This window comes from Heterodontus francisci, chromosome 16, assembly GCF_036365525.1.
Source record: "Heterodontus francisci isolate sHetFra1 chromosome 16, sHetFra1.hap1, whole genome shotgun sequence".
NCBI lineage: Eukaryota > Metazoa > Chordata > Chondrichthyes > Heterodontiformes > Heterodontidae > Heterodontus > Heterodontus francisci.
Window position 1 is genome coordinate 37,143,160 of NC_090386.1, and position 26,978 is coordinate 37,170,137.

The following is a 26,978-nucleotide window of genomic DNA, read 5'->3' on the forward strand; positions in this document are numbered from 1 at the left end:
CCTGCAACCTCTCAGGTCTAAATGATTCAACAGTGCACTTAGCCATCAGGGGAGCTGGGCTTAACATCTTCTTCACAATGGTGGGCAGCAGTCAACACAGAAGACTGCCTAGCAACAGGCAGTAGCCGATCCCCAATTACCCACCCCACCTCCAATCAACCCAGTCTCTTGCCTTGGCAGTAAATGGTTTTATCTGTCTGACACAGGAGGATGACATGAAGGATAAAAGAAACATGAATCCGTCGATCCAGATGGAGGAGTGCTGCTTTTACTTTCATAACAAGCATGATCAGCGTGACAATACAGCACCTCTGCAAGAGCAAACTCAACCAGAGAAAGTGATAATGAAGTGTCTTTCAAACTGGCTGGTACGCGCTGATCAAGATAACCTTGACTTAAAAACAGGGGGAGAAAACAATTCCCCCAAGTCTGAACAAGTCAAAAGTGCTATAAATTCTATTTTAATCTCACAATGTCAAATAATCTATCTTGGCACCCGAATTCACAAAGCTTCCACAAGCCACTTAAAATCTTTACTTTTAGTGAGGTTGTTGAACCAAATTAGTTCGATTCATCACATACTTTTGTAACAAATGAAATATTGGGTCCTTATGAGAAAATGGGTGTTTATGCTCAATGCAAGTGAATCCACATTCATTTTCAAATTGAAAAGATGTAGCCATGCCATTTTAAACAAAGACTTGCATTTTATATAACACCTCTCATGAGCTCAGGATGTCCCAAAGTGCTTTACAAGTAACAAAGTACTTTTGAAGTGTAGTCACTGTTGTAATGTAAAAAACATGGCAGCTAATTTGCACACAGCAAACTCCCACAACAGCACCGTGGTAATGACTAGATAAATCTGTTTGGCTGATGTTGAGTAGAACTGTCCTGCTCTTCTTGAAAATAATACCATGGGATCTTTTATATCCACCTGAGACAGCAGATGGGCCTTCAGTTTAATGTCTTATCTGAAAGCCAGCACCTCCAACACTGCAACTCTCCCTCAATACTGCACTGTGTCACTACGCTATGTTCTAAAGCCTGGAGTGGGGCTTGAACCAAATCCTCCCTTGCTCAGAGGCAAGAGTGCTACCCAGCAGAAGCCATATTTGCTAGGAGTGGGGATGAGAGGTCGGGCTGCATCACTGTAAAATGACCCATATTGCTTCAACACGAACAACATACATTTATATAGTGCTTGTAATATGGGAAAACGTCCTAAGGAGCTTCAAGCGTAATAAGGAAAAGATTGATACAGAGCTAAAGAAGGAGATGTTAGGAGGTGATTAAACGCTTGGTCAAAGAGTTAGTCTGTAAGGGGGTCTTAAAGGATAACAGAGAAGTGGAGAGATTTAAGCAGGGAGTTTCTGAATTAAAGCCTAGGCAGCTAATAGCAGGCCTTCTAATGATGGGGTGAAGGAAGCAGGGTTGTACAAGGGGCCAAAGTTGGAGGAAAGCTGTGTTTGTGGACAATTGTAGGGCTGGAAGAGTATTTTGGGTGATAAGAGTTCCAGATTTTCACTATTCTTTGGGTGAAGAAGTGCTTCCTGATATCACCCCTGAACAGCCTAGAACTAATGTGCCCCCTTATTCTGGATTCCCCCACCAGACGAAATCATTTCTCTCTTTCTACTCTATCAAATCTTTTAATCTTCTTAAACACGTTAATTAGATCACCCCTTAATTTTCCAAACTCAAGGGAATACAAGCCTAGTCAATGCATCCTGTCCTCATAATTTAATTCTTTTATTATTATCATTCTGGTGAATCTGCCCTGCAAAAGCAATATATCCTTCCTGAGGTGCGGTGAATGCAGTACTCTGAATAACCTCTATATAATTGTAACATAACTTCCACCCCTTTATATTCCAGTCTCCTTGGGATAAAGACCAATAATTCCATTAGCATTTGTAATTATTTTTTTTACTTGTCCACTAGCACTTAGTGAATTCTGTACTTGGACCCCTAAACCACAGTTCATATCCTCTTGCCATGTAGAAAATACACTGGTCTATCATTCTTAGGTCCAAAATGGGTGACCTCACACTTCTCCATGTTGAACTCCATCTGCCACAGTTTTGCTCACTCACTAGATCCAACAATGTCCCTTTGCAACTTTCTGCTCCCACCTAGTCTACTTACTGTGCCACCTAAGTAAGTGTAGTCAGTAAACTTGGATATGCAGCTCTTTATTTCTTAACTAAGTCATTGATATATATATATTTAATTCTTTATATATATATATAGTGAAAATCTGAGGCTACAGTATAGTTCCCTGTGGACACCATGAGTCCCGTCAATTGGAGTACACACCCATATCCAGAGTCTCTTACCTCCAAACTAATTCCCTACCCATGTCAATAGGTATCTCCAATTCCATGCATTTTCATTTTTGCTTACTATCTCTTGTGTGGCATGTTATTGAATGGTTTCTGGAAGTCCATATAACAAACATCCATAGACACCCCCTTATCTACCACATTAATGATACGCTTAAAAAATTCAACTAATTTAGTTGGACATGACTCGCCTTTTACAAATCCATGCTGGCTCTCTCAGTTCATACTTGCTTAAGTACTCAGTCACAGTGCCACTAATGACAGAGTCTAGTAACTACACCACATGAAATGCTAGGCTAATTGATCTATAATTTCCTGGTTTCAATCTCCCATTCTTCTTACCTAATTGATTGAACAACCACAGGGCTGAAGGGTGAGTGGGTTAAGATACGAGCAACAGAGTTTTGAATGAGCTGAAATTTAGGGAGGGAGGAGAATGGGAGGCCAGCCAGGAGATCATTGGAATAGTCAAGTCTGGAGGTAACAGAAGCATGGATGATAGTTTCCTCAGCCGATGGACAGAGGCCAGAGTGAAGATGAATGATATTATGGAGGTGGAAGTATTTACAATGAAGAGAATATGGAATTGGATGCTCAGCTCAGGATCAAATAAGATGTCGAGATTGTGAACAGTCAGCTTCAACCTGAGATAGTGGTCAGGGAGTGTGATGGAATCAGTGGTGATGGGGCAGACTTTGTGGGGGTGCCAAAGATGGTGGCTTTGTTTTTCCTAATTCTTAACCAACAGAAATTGTGGCTAATGCAGGTCTGGATGCAATCTGGCAACAACGCAGAGGTAACATTTCATAGAATTACACAGATTATACAGCACTGAAACAGTCCATTTGGCCTAACTAGTCCATGTTGGCATTTATGCTCTACTCGAGACTCCTCCCATCCTTCCTCATCAAATTCTATCAGCCTAACCCTCTCTTCCCTTCTCCTCCATATGCTTGTCTAGCCTCCCCTCAAATGCATTTATACTATTCCCCTCAACCACTCCCTGTGATAGCGAGTTCCACATTTTCACCACTCTCTAGGTAAAGAAGTTTCTTCTGACTTCCCTATTAGGTTTCTTGGTGACTACTTTACATTGATGGCCTCTAGTTTCATTCTTCCTTACAAATGGAAATACTCTCTGGAATTAATTTTATGCTGTCCCCGCCTCCAAAACCACTGCGGAAAGAGCATTAAACCGGGTGGGATGGTGGTGGGAGTGGGAGGTTGTGGGGAGGCGGTGGGGGGGGGGGGTGCCCCACTCCATCCTGCCTCCACTGAAATATAGTCCAGGATGGGAAGGCCTGTGAATGGCCTTCCCGCTGCCAATTGAGGCCCTTACCTGGGTAATTAACCCCCAATTAAGGGCCTCTTCCCGCCGCAGCCGCAGTTACCCATGCGCGGGGGACCACCCTGTTGCCGCATGGGAAGTATGGCACGAAAAGCCGTGCGGGCTGCTACCCCGGCTCGGGGGAGGGCGGGGCAGGTAAGGAATTGGGAGGGGGGGTTCCTCGTTCAAAGGCACAGTGCTTAAATGAGGGACTCGGCATCGGGAAGGGGGCCCGCTGAGGGCCACCTCCCTGCCCTTGCTGCCGACACCTGTCCCCCTCCCCCTGGGATCCCAACCCCACGAGGCCCCTCCCGTCCTGACCTACCTGAGACCTGGATCCAGCGACGATCCTTGGCCTCCAGGACGGTCATCTCCAGGAGCAGGCACCATCTCCGCAGTGGTGCTGCAGCCGCCAGCTTCTGATTGGCTGGCAGCTCTCTAAGGACAGGATTTACAGTGACGGGGTCCTAAATTCTATGGAAAGCCTGCCGCTGTCCAGTTAAGTGCCTGATTGGCACTAAATTCAGCGGGCCTTCCGGAAAAAAGGCGATGCATGGTTCTTGGCATCAGTTTCTCCCGACGTCGAGACCCTGGCTGCTAGCATAAAATTCCCCCTCTGTGTCTACTCTGTCAAAACCTTTGCAAGTGTTAAAGACCTCCATTAGGCTACCCCTAAGCCTTCTCTTGTCAAGAGAAAAGAGACTAAATCTATTCATTCTTTCCTGGTAGGTAGAAGTCACATTTCTTGTATCATCCTTGTAAATCTTTTTTGCATCCTCTTCAGTGCCTCTATCTCCTTTCTTTAATATGACAACCAGAACTATACATAGTACTCCAAGTGTGATCTAACCAAAGTTAAATTCAAGTTTAGCATAACTTCTCTATTGTTCAATTCTATCCCTCAAGAAATAAACCCAAGTGTTGGTTTGCTTTTTTATGGCCGTATTAACGAGCGTCACTACTTTTAATAATTTGTGTATTTGTACTTTTTGCTCCTCCAACCTGTTTAAATTCTTATTTTCTAAGTAATATGTGACCTCCTTATTTATCTCACCAAAATATAATACCTCACACTAATCTGCGTTGAAGTTCAAGTGTCAATTATCTGCCCATTCTGCAGGTTTATTAATGTCTTCTTGTAATTTGTTGCAATCCTTCTCAGTGTTGACTCTGCCCCCTAATTTAGTGTCATCCACAAATTTATAACTTGTGCTTTTGTTTCTAAAGTCTAAATCATTAATTTAAATTATTAACACTGTTACAGCCAGGTGAGGAGGGGGTCTCAGGCTGCCCTCTCGCTCCTTCCTCTTATTTGACCACAACAGGGTTTATTCCTTTTAAACAGTGGTTTTGCTTACCACCTCCATGCGTGTTTTAACTTTTCCCTTACAGTGGTCATAAAATAACCAATTGGACAGGTTTCCTTGAGTTTAAACAAAAAAGAGGTAAGTTTATTATACTTAACACTCTAACTCGATTTAAAAATACTGAAAATACGCTACACATTCACGCACACATTCACACGAGAATCACACACACACAAATAGATTGCAGGAGGGAAAATAGATTTGGTGGTTGGATTAAAGTCCAGAATAAATGGAAAATAAATACAGTCTGTAAAGTGGATGATCCAGTAGTCCTCGGCTGAAGCTGTATTTTTGAAGTTCTTGGTTGGTCGAAACGTATTTAGGCTGGCTTGCTTTGCTCAGGGTTTTCCTGATGGCAGAATCTGTAGTTGGCTCTCTTCCCCTGGTTGCTGGCTGTTGTGGTCTGTAGGCTTGGAAGATCCCCCCAGTTGCAGACAGTTTTCAAACTTGATGTTTTCTGGGCAGAGAGAAAGAGAGAGAGAAAGGGAAGCACACAGCTTTCTGCTGCTGCACCCTCTGTTACTGCTTTTCTTCTGTCTTGTAACAAAACTTCTAGTTTCTTCAGAGATGGACAGATGATCACATGGTTCTCTCAATCCCCTTTGTTTTTAATGAAGTTTTCTGGAACCTTCTAATGAAATTTAATGCCAATTCACACTTGGATGGGTTTGGCTCTTCCAAAGTTAATGTGTGAGGATTGCCTTGACTGTCATGCTAATGAAGCCATTTTAGGTAATTCAATCACTTAAAGCATGCCATTTTCCTGGCTGGGCTTCTTGTTAGACGTTCTGTCTCCAGTTCAATCTCCTGGTATTTCAGACATAAACTGCAGTGGCCATCTTGGCTGCTAGTTTTATTTAAATGTTACTGTAGGATTTTTTCCCATTAAAAGTCAAATGTAGGTTTCCAACTGATAAAATTAATATTTCCCATTTGGAATATAGGGTTTCCTTGACAACACCAGTGGTCTTAGTGCTGATTCTTCTGGGACCCCACTTTCCAACTTCTGCCACTCTGAATAGCTACTCTTTACCTCTCTGCTTTCTGTCTTGCAGACAGCTCACTATCCATTCTTCTACTTGTCCCCTGGCTCTGCATGTTTTGACCTTATTCATTGGTCTATTATGTGGCACCTTATTGAAGCCTTGTGGAAATCTAAGATCATTACATCTACTGCAGTATCCTTATCTACTCTTTCTGTTTTCTCTTCAAAGGTTGGTCAAACAAGACTTTCCCTTTTGAAATCAATGCTGACCATTATTATATTTCTGGTTTCTGGACGCTTTTCTTTTTTTATCTTTTAGTAGGGGTTCCATTATTTTTCCTACCACCAATATTAAACTGGTTGGTCTATAGTTTCCTTTGACATGTTCTATCTCCCTGATTAAATATGGATATAAACATTAGCTGTCTGGCACTCCTCTGGAACAACATCTTTTTCTACTGAAAAAATAGTCCTCTTCTATCTTTTCTCAAGGTTCTTTTACATTTTGCAGGTGCAATCGTCAAGACTAGGATTTTTAACCTCTTTCAGTTGAATTAGTTTATTTAATATTTCTCCTTTTTTTATTTTAAATGTGGTTATATTGGGCTGAATTTTAGTGGCCCCTTGATGTTGCGGGTTGCGGAGGCAGGGGCTGGTAAAATTCTGCAGGGAGAGGCCCGCCTTGACCCGCGATGTTGAGAAGGTCCTGCCGCATGTTACGGTGGTGGGCGGGCCTCGGTGCGGCTCCCCCACCACCTGGCGGCAGGCCCTTCCTCTGCATATTAAAATGAACCTAAATGATACGCTAATAAAATTACCTGCAGGCGGCGACCGTCCCACGCCGATTTTACAGCCGCCGTTCGTCCCTCGCGCATGTTTGGAACTCCATACGAAGTTCCGAGGCGAGAACCAGGTGGGAAGGGGCCAGCAATAAAAAGGGGTGGAGGAGCGGGGAAACCAATTTTTATTGGCTGTGGGGATGGTGGGAAGGGGTTGTGGATCAAGGGAACAAATTTCGGGGGAGAATGTTCGGGAGATCAAAACAAGTTAATTATGGGTGGTGAGGGATATTTGTATATAAATTACCCATTGGAGGGTGGGAGACTGAATTTAGAGTGTAAGTAAAATCTTACTGTTATTTCCCAGAGACCGGGACCTTTAAATATAGAAATATTACTGAAAGGCTTGAATCCCTTTAAAAATGGCGGCGGCGCCTGCACAGTTGCGCCGGACACCGCTGCCAGGGGCGCGGCGACCGCCCCCTCTACGTCATCAGGGGGCGGCTGCTCCGCCCCCTCTATTTAAATCAGCCCCAAAACATAATATCGTAGGGGCTGTGCGGCAGTCCTTCGATGTCAGAAGGCCCCCCGAGTTCAAAGCATGCGGCCGCAGAGTGCAGCATGCAATTAAAATCCAGCCCATAATTTCTAATCTCATCTTCCAAATTCATGTCCACCTTTCTGTCTCCCTGGTAAATACTGAAGCAAAGTGAGTATTTATTATATCTGCCATTTGGCTATTGCTGCCTCTGATTTTATCCTGTCCATCCTATAGTGGCCCTATTCCCATCCTGACTTTCCTTTTTTATTTCGAGTCTGTGGAATATTTTACTAGTTTGTTTTTATGTTCCTTGATAATTTAATTTCATAGTTCCTCTTTGCCTTTTTAATTGTTATCTTGACTTCTTTCCTTATCTCTTTGTACTCTCCCTTGTTATTCTCTCCCCATCTGTCCATGTACTTCATGGGCTGTATTTGATTCCGGTGACGGGGTCCCTCACCTCGGACCTCCGTCAGACCCCCATTGATATCACATTGTGGGCAGCCAATTAAATGCCTGCTGTTGGGAACACCGTCCCTTTAAGAGACAAGCTCCCGCCTCCAGAGCTGCCAGCCAATCATAGGGCCGGTAGCTCTGCAGTACCGGCAGTGCCACCAGGAGCATTGGCCACAGTCAGTACTGCAGGAAGCCCTGCAGAGGAGAAGAGTTCGGAGACCCCGTGAGAGGTAGGTAAGGTCGTGGATGGCAGGGTCAGTCAGGCAGGCCACAGTGACGGGATGAGGGGATGGTTGGTGAGAGTGGGGTGGTTTTCCCAGGGGTGGGATGATTGCCATTGGGGGGGCCATGCAGGGGTCCTGGATTGGCCCCAAAGGAGGGACCCCCCTCCCGTTAGCACAAGGAGGCCACCAGGCTTTAACTGGTATTATCTCTGGACCTCTCTGCCTTCAATTAAATTGAAGCGGAAACAGGCCCTTAAGGGCCTTACTTGGCCTGATGCGGGAAGGCTGTCCTTGGCCTTCACTGCACTGAACAAAATGGCAGGGGGGGCCGGGCAAAGTGAGGAACAGCACCCTCTGCCATTTTGTTTGCAACCCCTGCCCCCTTGCTCAGCTCCATTGGCAGAGCAACATCCTACCCAGTGTATGTCCCTTTCCTTACCCCCAATTTTTACCTTATATCTTTTTTCATTCGTGAGGCAGGAGTTTTCTTGTTGGCTCAGGACCGTGACATTGTGGTCAAATGGAGATTCCCGAGCCTGAAACAGTCACCCGGCTGTATTTTTCCTGATTGGCCAATTAGTGCGCTCACCCTCCAATTAAGGACAGCGGGCAGCTCTTGAAGCAGGAGGGCCAAAAGAAGGCCTTCCAGCATTGAAGGAGCTGCAGCCTGCCATTGCAGGTAAAGAAGAGGGAGGATGCCTCCATCCTGAGGTGTCCTCTCAGCAACTTTCAACATTTTTAAATTAGAAAATGGCCACAGCAGCTGAGCCACAATTGTGGAGGTTGCCTCCAGGCAGGTGGCCTGTTTCCGACACCCCGGGGAGCCTGCAGGCTGACTGGAGAATTCCTTAATAGGCCTTTTACTCACCTTAATTGGCTACCCACCTTCCGAGCCTGATCCTGCCTCTGTGAAAATAGCCTACGGGTGGATGGTGCCAGTAAAAATCCAGACCATGGTGTCTCATTAATGTTTAGTTGTTCTTGTTTTTTAAGCAGAATCTATTTTTCCTGGATTCTGTCCAACACCATTTTAAATGTTTCCCATTGTTGTTTGCATCATTGTTTGCCAAAATTGTTGCCCATTTTATTTTCCAAAGTCCTATTCTCAGCATCGCAAAATCAGCTTTTCTCCAATGTACTATCCTGATCTTTGTTTTGTTTATGTCCTTCTCAGTTATTATCTTAAAGTATATTATACTATGGTCACTATTGCCTAGATGTTCCTCTGCTTTTACTTCTCTTATCTGCTCTGGTTCATTCCCCATCACTAGATCCAGTAGCGAATCCTCCCTTGTAGGGTTTCTTACATATTGAGTTAGAAAGGCGTCCTGTACACATTGTAGGAACTTCTCATTCCCTTGTTCTGTTTACCTATCTTTTCTGGCCAATTAATTTCATGGTATTGAGCATTCTTCTATGTTTTTTACTCATTTCCCTAATCTGTCTGCATATTTCTTCTACCAACTCCCTTTCCCTATTAGGTGGTCTCTAGACTACCCTATTAGTGTGATTGATCCTTTATTATCTTTTACCTCTATCCACATGGATTCTATTTTGGTCTTACTGATGGCTGTGTCACTTTTTTCTGCTGCCATTGTTATCTCTAATAAATACAGCTACTCCAACTTTCCTTTTTCACTTGTCAATGTTTCTAAATATGTCATACCCTGCAATTTCTAATTCCCAGTCCTGATTTTCTGTCGCCATGTCTCAGTAACCCTGACCATATCTGGTTCCTGTCAATGTATTATTGTCTCCAGTTTCCCTATTTTATTATGAATACTGTATGCATTGCTGTACAAACAATTCATCTCATTTTCAAAGCTTTTGCCACCTCTCTAATTACCCTTCCCACTAGGATACTTTGATTCAGGTGGAGCCTGTTCCATTGGTATAGTTCCATCCTGCCCCAGTACTGGTGCCAGTCAAATGAAAATGAATTACAGAATCATAGAATGGTACAGCACAGAAGGAGGCCATTCAGCCCATTGTGGTCCATGCAGGCTCTCTCCCCTGCCTTTTCCCTGTAGCCCTGCAAATTTTTTATCTTCAGGTAATTATCCAATTCCTTTTTGAAAGCCATGATTGAATCTGCCTCCACCACACTCTCAGGCAGTGCATTCCTGATCCTAATCACTCGCTGAATCAGTGTCTTCTGCTGCTTGACCCTTCCGCCAACGAGAACAGTTTCTCCCTATCGACTCTGTCCAGATCCCTAATGATTTTGAAAATCCCTATCAAATCTCCTCTCAACCTTCTCTTCCCTAAGGAGAACAGCCCTAGCTTCTCCAATCTGTCCACATAACTGAAGTCCCTCATTTCTAGAACCATTCTCTTAAATCTTTTCTGCACCCTCTCTAAAGCCTTCACATCGTTCCTAAATTGTGGTGCTCAGAATTGGACACAATGCTCCAGTTGAGGCCGAACCAGAGTTTTATTAAGGTTCATCATACCTTTCTTGCTTTATAACTCGATGGCTCTATTTTTAAAGCACAGGATCCCATATGTCTTTTTAACACTTTCTCAACCTGCCCTGTCACCTTTGACAATTTGTGATTATTATATTGCCTCTTCTCATTCTTTCCGAAGGAGAAAGGAAGGACATCCAAGAGGGGTAAACAGAGTGAGCTGAATTTTTACAGCCCCTCGACGTCGCGGGTTGCTGCATGGGGGGGTCCGCCTTGACCCGTGAAGCGAGAAGGGCCCGCCCCATATTACCAGCGGTGGGGGGACCTGGGTGTGGCCCCTCCACCTGGCGGCGGTCCCTTCATCTAAATATGTAAATGCGCAGTAAAGATATGTAAATTAATTTACCTGTCGCCGGCGGCCATCCCACAACGATTTTACAGCCGCTGTTCGTTCTTCGCGCGCCTTCGGAACTCCATATGGAGTTCCGAAGCGAGAACCTGGTGGGGAGGGGGGAGGAATAAAATTCTCAGGGGGGGAGGAATGGAGGAGCGGGGAAATCACCTTTTTTTGGATGTGGGGATGGTGAGAAGGGTTTGAAGGGCAAAAGTTAGAAGGTTGGGTAGGGAAAATGGCAAATGTTGGTCATATCGGGCACTGCGGGGGTGGGGGGGTGGGATGTTGGGAAAGGGCCTCCATATCTTTATTAATTGTTAAGTAAAAATTCCTAACACTTTACCTTTAAAAATTAAAACAACTTCTAAGGGCTTCAAGCCCTTTAAAAATGGCGCCAGACGCTGTTGCCGGGGACGCAGCGGCTGCCCCCTCTACGTCATCGGGGGTGGCCGCTCTGCCCCCTCTATTTAAATCAGCCCCAGTGCGTAACATTGCGGAGGCTTAGGGATGGACGCCACCATCAGAGTGTGCCGCCACGAACTGCGGTGCACTCGTAAAATTCAGCCCAGTATATGAGAATAGATTGACAGGCAACATAAAAGGAAACCAAAAATCTTTTAGAAATGCAGCTATCAGCGGCAACTCACCCCAAAGGTGTAGATGAGGCCCAGACTAAATTCTACCTCTCTTTCTATATCTTTATTCATTAAAAGATTGTTTGTCATTTTCCTTTTTTTTCCTGCTCTGCCAAAGGGCATTTTTCACACCTGGGTACAACTCCATGAGTGCTACATGCCTTTTGGTATTATTGTTCAAATGGGATTTGTTCAAGTGTAAACTTAGACGATGAGGATTGTCAGAGAGTTCCAGCTGTGGAGGAGCTCTGTCACCTCCATGGTTATGACCAGCTAATGCAGCATTGACAGAGATTGAGTCTGGTCTGTATAATTCAATTCAACAATGGGCAGTGTATTTACTAAATAAATAATCATAGAAACTACAGCTTAGATTATTTCTTTAGCATGTATCTAGAATGCTAGCTGTCCATTGGTTGATTAAACTCAAACCAACCAGATGGACTGTAATACTTTTCTCCAGTCCTGTACATTCCTATGTTACACAGCTGGAATTAACATTAATTCTGTAGATGCCTTGAATAATTAGCCAGAAATTGCCACAACATAGTACACAGTAAATGAAGAAGTGGAACAATCACAATCCTGATACACATCATGGTCAGCTTATTGCAAAAGCTCTTCTTTCAGTTCCTGGCTTTGCCTTATTTTTAAGGGCGGTTGGGAGAAAATGAAAGACAGTGTTTTGACCTGAAATATCTTTTATTGAGCCTATAAAATGCTTGGCTTCTCTTGTTCACATTTCTGCCATTATGACTTGGAATCTTACAAGTTGAGCTTGAAAAATGTCCAATTTGAGCAACAAGATGTGAAAGAAAATTCTCAGATGAGCAAGTAGGGAAGAAATTATCACTTACACAAGAGCAGCATAGCATGACGATGAAGAAAGATTCCATGACTCCACCGGCTCCCACAACCCATGTCAGACGCAAGAACAATATGACTCCAAAAATATTCTGCAGGCAGGGAAAATAGACTCCCATGATTGTACCCATCCGTGTAGCCTGCAAAGAAAAAAAAGAAAGTGAAAAAATTAAAATAAGTCTCAGTTCTGAAGTTTCTGTGAGTAAAAGCCAGTAACAAATATCCAGCTTAATTATGACATTGGTACCAAGCTACTATGGGAAGAATCACACTTAAATACTTTAATGTTGTGTGATCCATTTTTTGTATCATATCCAGAATTCATTCAGCAAAGATTGTCCCCATCACCAGTGGCTGGTCTATAACAGCCAATATTTTACCATAGGATCATATAGTACAAAATGTTCTATTGATACACAGCACTAACTTGGAAGGCAAAACGGGCTTAAGTTCTATTTTTGGTTGTACACTGGGTGCAACAAAGATGAATTTAGCAGTGTAACAACTGCATCCTACTTTAGGGCATTCGGGTCGCTGCTAAATTTGTTAAGGCCATCTTTTTAGATGGCCATGGCAGCTGCCTGAACTGAACACAGACCTGACTTCAATATTGCGCCTGTTTCAAGGACCCACTTGTTAAATTCCATAAGGCGATTCAGACGTGCGACTAGTTTTTCCACATCCATAGTGGCCTAACCATTGTTCACTGGAGGCTGCCAAAGAAACAATGAGGTAAGATCCTTATACTTGTATCCATGTGGAACCAGCAGGAGCAGAAGGGCACCTTCCCCTCCCTGAGCTTACATACATGCCATTGCTTGCGAGCCCAAATTGGATCCAGGCAGCCTCTGGAGGCTGTGACAATTTTTGTCAAGCCTCAGGCCTCCAGGTTCAGGTGTGTAATGTAAATGTGCCATCATTATGCTCCCAAAATGGGCCACGACAAATTTGTACCTCAAAATCTTTAATTATACAGCTGAATCGTGTGACATTGATCACAAGTCGTGGGAGTCAGTTGCCAGCATTCGCCAGAGCTGGCAGGCAGCCATAAAGACAGGGCTAAATTGTGGCGAGTCGAAGAGACTTAGTAGTTGGCAGGAAAAAAGACAGAGGCGCAAGGGGAGAGCCAACTGTGCAACAGCCCCAACAAACAAATTTCTCTGCAGCACCTGTGGAAGAGCCTGTCACTCCAGAATTGGCCTTTATAGCCACTCCAGGCGCTGCTTCACAAACCACTGACCACCTCCAGGCGCGTATCCATTGTCTCTCGAGATAAGGAGGCCCAAAAGAAAGAAAAAGAAAAGAATACAGCTGACTGCTTTTCACAGTTCAAGCTATATATGAAAATGACACCGTGCACTGCTATATGTTACTGAAATTTGAGTGACAGCATCAAACACATGCAACATGCACTCCCGAGGAGATTGTCACTGACCAGAGCTGCTTTTCTTCCCCTTAACCCTCAATGGTTTCTTATTTCTCCAATTCTACGTTGTTACAGAGAAAGGATAGAAAATCTTTGTTTTGCAACACACATCAACCCTGCAAGCTTCAACTATTTCAAAACTCAGTACCACCATCAAGGCAGCTTCATAAAAATCAGGTTTAGCTCCCGTATTGTCCCTATGATCTGCTTTTTGTTCTTTATGACCTGTGTAACTGATAGTGCTGATCACATCAAAGGGAAGACCTGACAGGAAAGAGGATCACAGAGCTCTCCCAGTGGGAGGAAGCAGAGTGACTATCAGTAGTGATGAAATCATGATTAATTCAGGGTGCTTCAGGGAACTTGTTTCAACTGCACATATTAATGAATAAAGACCCTAACACCTTCAAGCTGAACAGCTTATGTAATGTAATGCCTTGAAGGTGTTATCAAGATGCTCGCTGAATAGAAATTACAAAAAAAACTACAAACAATATACACAAGAAATAATATTCAACAGAATCAAAGTCTTCTTCAATTCTTTGATGGGATACAATTGTTAATCTTGGAACAGCCAAGACCTCTTTAAACAATACTCTTGCATGTATGAGGGGAGGGAGGGGTCATTGTTCTCATCAATTTCAGGGATAACAGTACTGCTGAATAGAATGTTTGTTCAATTGAAACCACCAGGATCAGCACTGTATATTCTCATAGTCAGGGACAGCATATATCCAGAGAAAGGTTCCCTTCATTTTAACTCAATAAGAGAAGGGGAAACTTTTTTTTGGTCCAATTTGTAATCAATTTGTAGAGGTCCGTACGAAGAACAGGTTTAAGACTTTTCTACATATAGGCAATATCTTTCATAAAAGATCTCCCCACTGCTCCAATACATTTGTTCCATTTTCCATGGCAGTCATTCTTCGAGCCTCTCTGACTAGCATACTAATTAATGCTGAATTGGTATTCCGCTACTTGTTGTGTGCTGCTTGACTAAAGATAGTCAGCTTTGAAATCATAGAAAATTTACGACACAGAAGGAGGCCATTCAGCCCATCGTGTCCATGCTAATCAATAAAGAGCTACCCAGCCAAATCCCACCTTCCTGCAGTAGGTCCATAGCCCTGCAGATCACGGCTCTTCAAGGAGACACCCAAGTACTTTTTAAATGTGGTGAAAGTTTCTGCCTCTATTTACCCTTCAGTTAGTGAGTTCCAGGTCCCTACCACCCTCTGGGTGAATAAAATGTTTCCTAATGTTCCCTCTAATCCTTCGATCAATTACTTGAAATCTATGCCCCTGGTTGTTGACCCCTCTGCTAAGGTAAATAGGTCATCCCTATTTACTCTAGTTAGGCCCCTCTTAATTTTAATTTTGAATCCCTACAACTGGCATCAAAAGGAAAAACATATTTTTGAATTGCTCAATATAATGCATGAAATCTCATGAGTGAGTCCGCAATGGGATCCATGAGAGGCAGAACATATCTTGACTTGGTAATGGTAAGTGCCTCAGACAACATATAGGAAGTGGGAATGTGGGACCTTGATAGAAATCATAGAAAGATCAAGTTCCATATGATCTGGGATTCAGAAATATCAAGAAGCACGAGCCATGTATATCATTTTGAAATAAAAACTTGCATTTATATAGCACCTCAACACATTCCAAAGTGCTTCACATCCAATGAATGAAGTTGAGTCACTGTTTTTTGACAGGCAACCACAGCAGCTAATTTGCACACAGTGGCTGGGATTTTATTCAGGTGACGGGGGTCTCGAGCACTGGCAAAAGCGCCGGCGACAGCCCCGCGTCACCTCCTCTGGGGAAGGCCCACTGGATCAAAGGCCAATTAGGCACTTAAGTGGAAGTGGCGGGCCTGCCCTAGGATCAAGGACCCTGGGGGCAGAAGTCCCAAATGCAGAGAGCAGTCGGCCAATAAGAGGTCAGCAGCTCTTTAACTGAGCAGTGCCACCACAGAGGCAGTGGCTGCTGCTGGTGGAGCACTCACCTGAGAGTTCTTAGTCTCAGGCCTCAGGTAAGTCAGGGTGGGAGGGGTTTCATGGGGTGGGGATCGCAGGGGAAGTGAGTGCAGACGGGTCAGCAGCAAGGGCAGAGGGTGGCTCTCAGTAGGCCCTCCTCTTCCCCAGGCCAGCTCCCTTGTTCAGGCAATAAGTGGCTTTTAATGTGGGACCCTCTCCGGAGTCAGCAAGCAACTGCACGATCTGCCTGCCGTGCTCCCTGTGCGGCGACAGGCCCAACCACTGCTCGGCTAATCCTGGCGGTGGTGGGATGAGACCCGTAATTGGGTATTAAATGCCCACTTAAGGACTTCAGTTGGAGGCGGGGAGGCCAGGCCTTCCCACCCTGGACTTAATTTGGGTGGAGGTGGGAAGGTGGGGGGGTCCGCAGCTCCCCCCAGCCACCATCCCGCCCGATTAAATGCTCTCCCTGCCTCCAAACCTGACACGGGGGAGAGCGTAAAATTCATTCCAGCAAGCTCCCACAAACAGCAAGAGATAAATGATTAGCTAATTTGTTTTCAATGGTGCTGTTTGAGGGATAAATGTTGGTTTTACTTTTCTTTGAATGGTGCTATAGGATCTTTTTTTTATTCCAACAGGTAGAGGGGACCTTGATTTAATACCACACCTGATCAAAGGCACTTCTTGCAATGCAGCACTACCTCAGTACTACACTGCAGTGCTACACTGGGGAGTAACTAAAACCTAATTATCCTGGTGGGAATCCGATTCCCTCAATTTTTCTTTCCATTGAAGCCTATTTTACAGTCTCTCTGATCTCAGTAGAAAGTAAAATTGGACAGAATGTAAAATGGGTGCCTGATCTCACCCTGTCATTTTCCTGCCGGTGGTTTATGTTAAAATTACTCCCTAGAGTTTATGCTCAAGTTCCCTGGAACTCTTGAACCTGCAACCTTCTAATGCAAAGGCTGCCTCATGGAGGCCAACTTCAAAGAAATGAAAGAACATCATCAGCAAATTGATTTGGAGAGTTTCTTCGATCACACTTCAGTGGAAGATATATAATATTTTTGAAGGTAAAATGGTGAGCATGCAGAATAAATACACTTCTAAAATCAACAAGAATAGAGGAAAACACATGAGCCTATATGGACTAATGAATCAATTAGAAGTGAAATAAAAAGATAAACAACCGTTAGAAATTCTACAGAGAGAAATTAATTTTTTTTTTAAATGTTGCGAGACTGGGAAATGTTGGTATTCAGCGTGACATGGGTTTCCTTTACTTAAATCACAGAAAGTTAACATGCAGGTACAGCAAGCAATTAGGAAAGCAAATAGTATGAATACCTTTATTACAAAGGGATTGGAGTATAAGAGTGAAGAAATCTTACTGCAATTGTACAGGGCCTTGGTGAGGTCAGACCTGCAGTACTGTGTACTGTTTTGGTACCTAAGGAAGGATATACCTGCCTTGGAGAGAGTGCAACAAAGATTCACTAGACTAATTCCTGGGATGAGGGGTTCGTTCTATGAGGCGAGATTGAGTGGAATGTGCCTACATTTCCTGGAACTTAGAAGAATGAGAGGCAATCTCACTGAAACATATAAAATTCTTAAGGGGCTTGATAGGGTTATGCTGGGAGGATGGTTCCCCTGGCTGTGGACTCTGGATCTACGGATCACATTTAGGACTGAGCTGAGGAGAAATTTCTTCACTTAAAGGATGATGGATGCTTGGAATCCGCTACACCAAAGAGCTGTCAATGCTCAGTCATTGAATATATTAAAGACAGAGATAGATAGATTTTAAGGGACTGAGAAAATATGGGGACGGTGTTGGAAAGTTGAATTGAGGTCAAAAATCAGCCATGATTGTATTGAATGGCAGCGAAGGCTCGAAGGATCGATTGGCCCACTCCTGTTCCTATTTCTTATGTTTTTATGAAAGGCTAAAGTTTTCATTGGGATGAACAGAGGATTATACAGAAAGATTCTGAAAGGGTGGTGAGAGGGGCAAAGTGAATCCTGAAAAAAAAAACTTGGCTGCAGATGCAAAACATAACAGTAAGAAATTCTTTCAGCAGTTTAACAGGAAGAGGGCACTCAGAGAAAAGGTGAGAACCTAAAAGATGCAAACAGGACTGACAACCGAGGAAGAGCAAAAGACACTCAATATTTCAAATAATTACTTTTATCAGATGACATGATCAGTAAGCCATTCCCAAAAAGAGATAACCTATGCACAATTAATGACTTCACAAGTACTTCACCGGCTGCAAAGTGTTTTGAGATGTCCGGTGGTCATGAAAGGTGCTATATAAATGCAAGGCTTTCTTTTCTTCTTTTAACTGGACTGTAGAAAGTTCTAAGGGATATGTGCATAGATTTCTAAAATAAAGAAATTCCATATGAAAAGCTATCAGTTCAGTTCACATTAATGGGAATTTAGGGTAATTCTTGGTTATGAATAAGAAATGATCTGAAGATTAGAAACCTAGTTGGAAGAGCTCTGTTCGAGTGTGAGGGAAGTACTGTGTGTGGTGCCAGGAATTAGTATTGGGATCACTTTTGTTTCTAAGCTACATCAACAGCTTGGATTCAGAAACTCACTTCCAATTTATCAATTGCACATTACACCTAAGGAGGAGATTTTGAGGAGCTTGTTGAAGAAATAAAAATTGAGTTGGACAGAATGGGCTGGAGTTTCCTTTCGGACTTGGGAACCTGACGCCCGGATAATTTCTGGATCCCAAATCCCGTGCTGTGTCTGCATTGCTCATGTGCACAATCTTCAAATGTTAATGCCCTAATTAGACAGCATCCATGATGGGGCCTACCACTGCCTTGAACAAGAGAGGAAGCAGGAACTTGGAGGGCCAGGAACCTCGGCGCACAGAGAATCGGCCAAATGGTACACTGCCCAATCTCGCAGGAAAACAGTTGGTGGCAAAATTTTTTCCATTTCAAAGAAAAACTTTGCAGCTGCCTGCATTGAACCTGACAGCTGTGCACTAATGAGCACCAGACTGTTTGGGTTTGGCTCGTGTCCCTGCCCGGCCCATTAACAAGCACTTCAAGGAGCTTAATGGGCCATTAATTGGAGGCGAGTAGGTGCCCAGTTTCATCCCACCGCCCCTCACTCCCCTGTCCTCCCTTTGAAAATTGTGTTGCGGTCCGGAGGCGTTGGGATCCAGTGACAACCTCTGGGAATGCAATTTCCACTGTGTACCCGCATCCCTGCTTGCCCTCCTGCAATTGAAAATTTAGCCCTTTGTGTAAGCAGGTAGTACAATGGCAGGTGAAATTTAGTACAGACAAGTTTAGAGTACTGCACATTGGAAGAAACAATGGATAAGAGAGATACTCCACGATTGATATTGAAACTGCTGTTAAAGATGTAAAGCTCATGCCAGTCTTAGTGCCCAATATATCCAATCACTGCAGAACAACAATCAATAAACTAAACAGAATGCTGAAGTAAGTAGTCAAAATACAAGGCAGAGGAAGTCATGCTCGAATGTATGGTGTTCTGGTCAGACCGCATCTTGAGGTATTTTGTTCACCCAAAGACAAGAGAGATATTCAAACTCTAGAGGTAATTCAAGTCATTAAGTCAAAAATCTGAGTTATAAACAAAGATTGGAGAACCTTGCGGAGGTAAAATTCAACTTCAGCAGGGATACAGATGAGCTGTAGTGAACTGGCTACCTGTTATACACCCAGTTCAGCTACCTTTAAAAATAATTACCAAAGCTCCATATCATTGATATCGCCATTTCAGTAACTCAGAACCAATTTGGTAAAGAAGTATCTTAAATATTTTGTGCAGAGTTGGAAAAAAATTGGAAGGAGCAATAAATAGATGCCAGAGAACAAACAGAATGAGGAGGAGAAAGTAAGAGAGTGAGGATGCAGTGAAGAAAGAGAAGATTGAAACAAAATGGAGATCAGAAGGCAGAGTGAAAAAGATAGCAAGAATGAATCGAAGACAGAGTGATTGCACAGCACCAGAGATGAAGAATAGAATGAGCTCAGGTCTTTTGAGAGAAAAAGAACAAGGAAAAAGAGGGAGAATGACTGAAGGTTCACTGGGGAAGGAAGAGAGAGAACAAAGAAAAAGGAGAAGAGAGCCACAAACAGAAAACCTTGGACAGTTAGTGAAGGGAATGGGAAATAAAGGAAAAAAAAGGAAAAAGAAATCAAAAAGGAAGACATGGTAGGGCAGACCAGAACAGGACAGAAAAAAAAACAGCAGTTCATGCTGAAGTTTATTTTTATATTTTACCAAGCAAATTAATTTCTACATTTGTGTGTTTTTGAAGACTTAATTATCTCTCAGCACTAATGGTTGGAACAAATATGCCCACGGTTCACAGAACCATTGACTAGAGACACCAACAAAATGTGGTATCAAAACAAGCATAATTCATTTCCATTGCACAGCGTGGGAGGTAAGTTGGCACTCATAAAGAGATTACTATGGTGTATTGAAATATTGCAGCACATATTAATCAGATTCTATTGTTTTTCCCTGATATTACTGCTCCATGTTAAAACAAATAGCCTCTTTCTCCCACTTGGTGACTGTTGAGCTTGTGCATAATATCATGGTGACATGAGAAATCTCACACTGTCCTTTGCCCCTTTGCCTCCATTGAATCATGAGCTCTTCATACAGAATTGAACTCCTACCTCTTTCGCATTCTGCATTGTGAGGCATTGAGACCAATGTGCAGTCCAATTTAAATTTAATTGGAGCTAGGTCCTTATAATGTGGCTGTGACATAAATCTTCAGACATTGTACTCGCTAAAGGAGACCCTTTCTCCCAAGTTAGTACTCATACGTGCATTTGTTGCCTTTAGACTCAATATTCCAATGGTCTCTTGGTTGGCCTCCCACCACGTACCCTCAGTAAACGAGGTTATCCAAATCTCTGTTGCCCCTGTCCTCACTCACACTCGCATTGCCCCATCACTCTTTTTCTCACTGACCTACATTGGCTCCCAATGCCTTGATTTTAAAATTATCACCCTTGATTTCAAATCTCTCCATGGTCTTGCCTATCTCTATTTGTGTGACCTCCTTACACTCCTTAAAACCTACCTCTGACCAAGCTTTTGGTGACCTGTACGAATATCATCTTAAGTGGCTTGGTATCAAATTTTGTTTATTAACACTCCTCTGAAACACCTTGGGACATTTTATGACATTAAAGGTGCAATATAAATACAAGTTGCTGTTTGCTCCTAAACGGTTCTTATTCATCAGCACTTGCTGTCAGTTTCTACTATTTAGTTTCCGTCCATTCTATTTCTTCTTCGCTGGTGAGATGTATTGCTTCTTTGTTGTTGTACTCCTTTTCCCCAAAGGAATTTATAATCAACTTCTCAAAGCTGCACTTCATGTGATAGCTTGGCATACTTTCGCAGGCTATTTCATAATATACTGCCTGTATGGGAATCTCTCTGTAGTTGTTGGGAGATTAAAGGAGGATGATAAACAGATGTGCATGTACTTGCAACATTCACTTACAACCTTCCCTTACTACCTGTGTGTACAAGGCCAGGCAATTGTCTCTGGATATATCCCCACTCTTGAAGGTGGGGACAATAATTCCCAAAGAAGCCCATCATAGAACTGTGCACACCGAGGCACATCTAGAAAGGAATTCCCACGTAAGAACAACTCTGTCATTGGCTATGAAGGTAACATCTGTTTTCACCTTTCAAACCACTTAGTCTTTGCTACCAACAGCAGGTGGTATTTGCCAAACGTTTCCAACTGCATAATGCAGATTGCAGAGGCCTTGGCTGTCCAGGCCACTTAATTGATTTATTATTCCATGGAAAATGCACAGCAATATGAGATAGCCTGGCACTTTTACCATCTGGCATGATTTCATATTTTGCAGGGCATTACTGGTGGTACAAATGTGGACATACAGGTCCCGACCTTCAATTCCACCCCTTTGTAAACAGCAATTCATTTTCTCACTGAATATATAGCTTGTTTGTGACTATAGGTATTGATCCACACACCTGAATATCCAATATCCAGGCAAAAAAAAAGAAAATTACCACCATTGCCTACAGCCTTATAGCAGAATCTACAAACCAGTAGCACTTCTCAATAGTTATCTTGTTCTGTACCCTTCTGAATGACATATTCTACAGACCAAATTTAATTGACTTAACGGTGTGGGCTGTAAGTGTCTTCACTGCATTTTGCCCTGTGTTTTCTGTTCACAGCAGTATAGAGTGCATATTGCCTCTTAACCAAGCCATCCTTCTAAGTGCTTCACCAGTGGGGGGAGGAGGTGAGATGGATTGCTAATGAGTGTCAGTAAATGCTTCGAGGTAAGGAGATAATCCAGTACCTCTGAGTATTGGGTCGATAACTGACCTGGTCCTAATTCCTATTTGGCATGTTTGTAACAATTTTCAGCATAGAAGTCACATTCGTACCATCCAGCCACCCATATTACCATTATATATCCAGTATATATAGTTACAACCAGGTGAGAAAGGGGTCTAGGGGTTCCCTCTCAGACTTTTGCCTAGTTTGACCAAAACAGGGTTTACTTTTTAAAACACTGTGTTGTTAGCTCCCCCTCAGTAAATCCTTGTTGCTGCCCTCCAATTGTAAGGCAAAGAAATCAACCAGACAGGTTTTCTTATATTTAAACAAGAAAGGTGGAAGTTTATTAACCTTAAACTCTAATTCGGTTAACACGACCTGACCATGCATAAGCAATAAACACACATACAGTTAGAGACAGAAAAGTAGAAAGAATAAAGGGAAAAGGTTCGAGGCAATAGCTGGGATATATTTACAATCCTTTGAGTTCAATGTAGAATCTTGGATTGCTGGTAAGGCTTGCCATTTTGTTGCGGCCCAGTGCATGTTTTAAAACTTGTTTTGATGTAGGAGTCTTTTCTGTCTTGAGGTTTACATAACTTCAATGGATCTGCAGATTCATGAGAGAGAGAGAGAGAGAGCTAGTCAGGAAAGAGGCTCTCTTCTTCCAGATTCAGTTGCAATCTGCCAAACTTTGCTGTGAGCAGTTAAAACAAAACCTGGGCCAGCAGGTTAGTCATGTGACTAGCTGTTGTAACAAACTCCTGCATTTGTGGATTCTCCATCTTAGCAGACACTCTGGAATTCTGGCTTTCTTACACATTCAATGTCTGGTGATCAAAATCCATTCGGGTTAATTGTATCAGGGGACCATTCTATTGTCTCCAGGCACTGTCTCTTAGAATGCAAATGTTTTCCAGCCACTGCCGATGTCTTTAAACAAGTAATTTCTTCATTCCAGCAACAGTTTAAAATTAATGTTCATATGATGAAATTAATATGCCTCATTCTTGGCAGATGGGGGTCTTCATGACACCTCCACACCCAGCAGAATAAAATGCGATATTTAGAAGAGCATTTCATTAAAAGGGACTAGAGAGAAGAGTAGGTACAGGAAAACACACATGCATCTCTCTCATTCATTCTCATTCATTCAGAAATCCTAAAAATTGTTACAGCCTGTCTCTTTTTGGTAGCAGTGCCACTTCAAACTGCCCTTTATGGCATCCCAATAAACATATGATTTTTTGGGGATGTTTTCCAGTTTGCACATTTCCATGACTGCCTCGGGTGTCTTCGTTCCTGTTGAGGTCTGCAGTGGGAGGGTTAGATTTAACTAGCCCTAGGTTGAAGTTCTGCTTATCAGCGGCAGCAGTGGGTGGTTCTACTCTGGACTTTCTTTCAGTGCTTTGATGAGTAATGCAAGGGCTTTTCACCTTAGCGTTTGGTTGGTTCCCTTTTGTCCTGACTGTGGGGATGGATTCCTTGCTAGTCTTCCCTTTGTCCTCTGGGACACTCCAGCTTGCAGGTATTTGTCCAGATTCTACTGCACTCCCCTGCAGCACCTTGACTATGCTGGAAGGTTTTCCGCTGATACAGGATTTAGGGGTGCAGGTTTCACTGTAGTTGGGGTTTCCCCTCAACCTGGCACATGTGGCAATTCCTACAGTACTCTACCACATTTTTGTAGCGTTTTGGCCCGTCAAGCTGTCTTATGCGGGCTTTGGTTTTTCGTATACCGACATGTACAGCCATTGTAATCCAATGGGCCATTCTTAATATTTCTCTCCTGTATCTCTGCGGCACCACTGACTGGTGAACCACTGTCCACTCCTTGCTCTCAGATCTGCGAGGAGAACTCCATTTCCTCATCAGGACCTCATACTTTTAATAGTCGCAATCAGGGACTCCCTCTGCTTCAATTTCAGACTGGGCAGCCTGTGCTAACTCTCTCAATACTGGGTCAGCTGGCTGAGCCTCAGCTAGGGAAGATGCATTTAAGTCATTCCCGGGTCTTCTAACTTTCCAAAGAAAGTCCAGACAGACAGACAGACCTCATGGTCATCTGCCTGCAGTGCCAATGCAGTCTCCTCTGAGGGAGCTGGTTTGATCATGCCCTGATTCACTATACATGCAGGGAAACTGCAGGGGACCATCTCCTGCCACTGCCCTGTCTCTCTTATTTCTCGCAGTATCTCTTTCACTACTGGGGAAGCTACTACCTTTGACCCCACCAGATCATTACCTAGGAGAAGGTCAACTCCGTCCACAGGCAAACTCGGACAATCCTTATGGTCACCGGTCCCGAAACTAGGTCGCACCAAGTGTACCCGATGTAAAAGTAGTGGCATACAGTGCCCTCCAATACCAGTTACCACCATTCTGGTATTTACTGCACCCTCTGGGGGAAAGGTCAGGCCTTTTCTGAGTGAAAAGGATCTAGTGACCCCTGTGTCCATGAGGATTACTATGGACTTGCTTGCCCCACTTGAGGGTATGGAGGTTACTCTCCCTTCAGACACAAAATCCTGATAACCTTCAGGAATCCTATTAAACGTTCCTGCACTTGCAGCAGTAGGTTTCCTGCATCTTACAACTGTTGCAGTTAAAGCCACAGCTTGTTCTGCTGTGCTTTCCATCAGGGTCCCTTCTCCTTCACCCTGATTAACCCTACAGGCCTTCCTTTTAGTTTCTAGCAGTCAGCTCTTAGATGCCCTGCTTGATTACAATGGAAGCACACAGGTCTCCAGGTCTCAGTCCTACTTACAGGACCTTCCTTTTTGGCTGGAGGAGAGCTCCCTGTGTCTCCTGATTTTCTTTCCCTCCCAGGACTGCTGGACTTCTATCACCTTCCCACCTTTTGTCCTTTTCGGATTTGTGGGAGTGATTAAGAAAGGTTTTAACCTGGGAATCTGACTTATAAATGAGAGCAAACTCATCAGCCAGCACTGCGGCTTGCCGGGCTCTATGAACCTTCTGTTCCTCTGCATGTGTCTTTATGGAGAGTGGTAGAGAGTTTTTAAATTCCTAGAGCAAATTACCTCTCTGAGATTTTCATAGCAGAGCTGCACTTTCAGAGCCCTCAGCCATAGTCGAAAGCCAGCTGCTTATTTCTCTCAAACTCCAGGTAAGTTTGATCAGCTTACTTCTTGAGGGTTCTAAACTTTTGGCGATAGGCTTCCGGTACTAAGTCATATGCCCCGAGGATAGCATTTTTTGTCAGTTCATAATTGGATGAACTCTTATCTGGCAACAGGGAATAAATCTCATGGCCTTTTCCTGTTAGGTTGCTTTGTAGCAGCAGAGTTCAAGTCTCAGCTGGGCACTTTAACTGCCTTGCCAGTTTCTCAAAAGATACTAAAAATGCTTCCACGTCTCCCTCAATGAATTTTGGAATCAATTGGGAAACTTCACTTGAATAGTGTGAGTGAGCTGTAGGCATTGACAATATCTCTTTTTGGGGCCAGGATATAGGATACCACTGAAGAATTTAAGTATCTGCAGCGTTCTTTCAATTAATTTTCATCTTTTCTGTAGCACTTAGAAACATGGGACATCTATTTTGATGGGTGCGATTGCGACTGAGCATCAATGAAGTGGTGAAGATGGAAAATGTGGCATATGATATTGCCATGTTGTTATCTCCTCATTTAAAGATACATATCCATTTTAGGACAGGCACTTGCATCGTCCATCAAATTAATTGTGGAAAATTGGGTGTGTGCTTTGTAATTGAGGGCAGCACCAATAACTGACCCCACCTGCCTCAAAATTGAGCAGTAAAGAAAGACTTGGATTTATAGAGCACTTTTCACAACCTCAGGATGTCCGAAAATGCTTCATATCCAATGAAGTACTTCTGAAGTGTAGTCACTGTTGTAATGTAGGAAATGCAGAAGCCAATTTCCTCACAGAAAGATCCCATAAACAGCAATGCGATAATGACGAGATATTTTGTTTCAGTGATGTTGGTTGAAGGATAAAAATTCACCAGGACTCTGGATGAACTCCTCTACTCTTCTTCAAAATAGTGCCATGTGCTATTTTATGTCAACCTGAGGGAGCAGATGGGCAATGTCCCTCGAACCTTTGTTTGCTGTGTGTGCCTATCTTGTTGCATTGCATGATCCCTTTAAGATTGATGCACAGCCATGCATCTTAAAGGGAAAATTGCTTGTGTATGGCCAATTTGTTCCCTGCTCGGTATGTCCCTGATTACTGCATGGCCACATAACTACACAACTTAGACAGAACATTGCAGATGGAGCTTTGATTTAATCTCTCATCTGAAAGACAGTACCTCTAACAGTCAACACTCACTCAGGGCTGCATCGGTGTGTCAGCCAAGATTTTGTGCTCAGGTAATTGTAGTGGGCTTGAATCACAATCTGCTGCCTTCGAAGTGAAAGTGCTACCACTGGGCAATAGAATATTTTTTGAAAAATATTTCATCTTGTGTTGGTTTGGCAATTGTCCATGAAACATCATTGGAAAATATGTAATATAATTCAATGCGACTGGCTTCACGCTGCAATTTGTTGTTTGGGCACCGATTGGAAAAGATAGACTTGCAGCATGAAGACTCAGCAGGTTGTGCACAGGAGTTGCAGCAGGCACACAATTTGGATTTTAAACTTTAGCTTTCAAAGTTTGGAAAAAAAAGCTCAGGTGGTTCATTGTGCCAGCATTCAGTTGTAATGATAATCTTGACAGAGCTGACCACCACAGGTAGTCAGAGGCCAGTGAGGAGTGTTTGAATTCACAGTCGAGGGCATCAACCTTTGTTCACTCAAGTAAAATCACAGCTGGTGCCCACATCAACATTGATGGTGTTACCAGTGCTGTTCTGTTGCCAGATATAACTGGGACATTTGAGA

The 26,978-nt window shown here is 43.3% G+C and overlaps 1 protein-coding gene across 8 annotated transcripts in view; it reads right to left on the reverse strand.

Annotated features, from left to right (window-relative positions):
- LOC137378448 (solute carrier family 12 member 5-like) overlaps positions 1-26,978 on the reverse strand; it is a 1,212,460-nt gene that overhangs the window by 327,476 nt on the left and 858,006 nt on the right. For all 8 annotated transcript variants that reach the window (XM_068048774.1, XM_068048773.1, XM_068048779.1 and 5 more), the window contains one exon: positions 12,319-12,465. In XM_068048774.1, the coding sequence (XP_067904875.1) occupies positions 12,319-12,465 (147 nt within the window). The remainder of the gene's footprint in view (positions 1-12,318; positions 12,466-26,978) is intronic.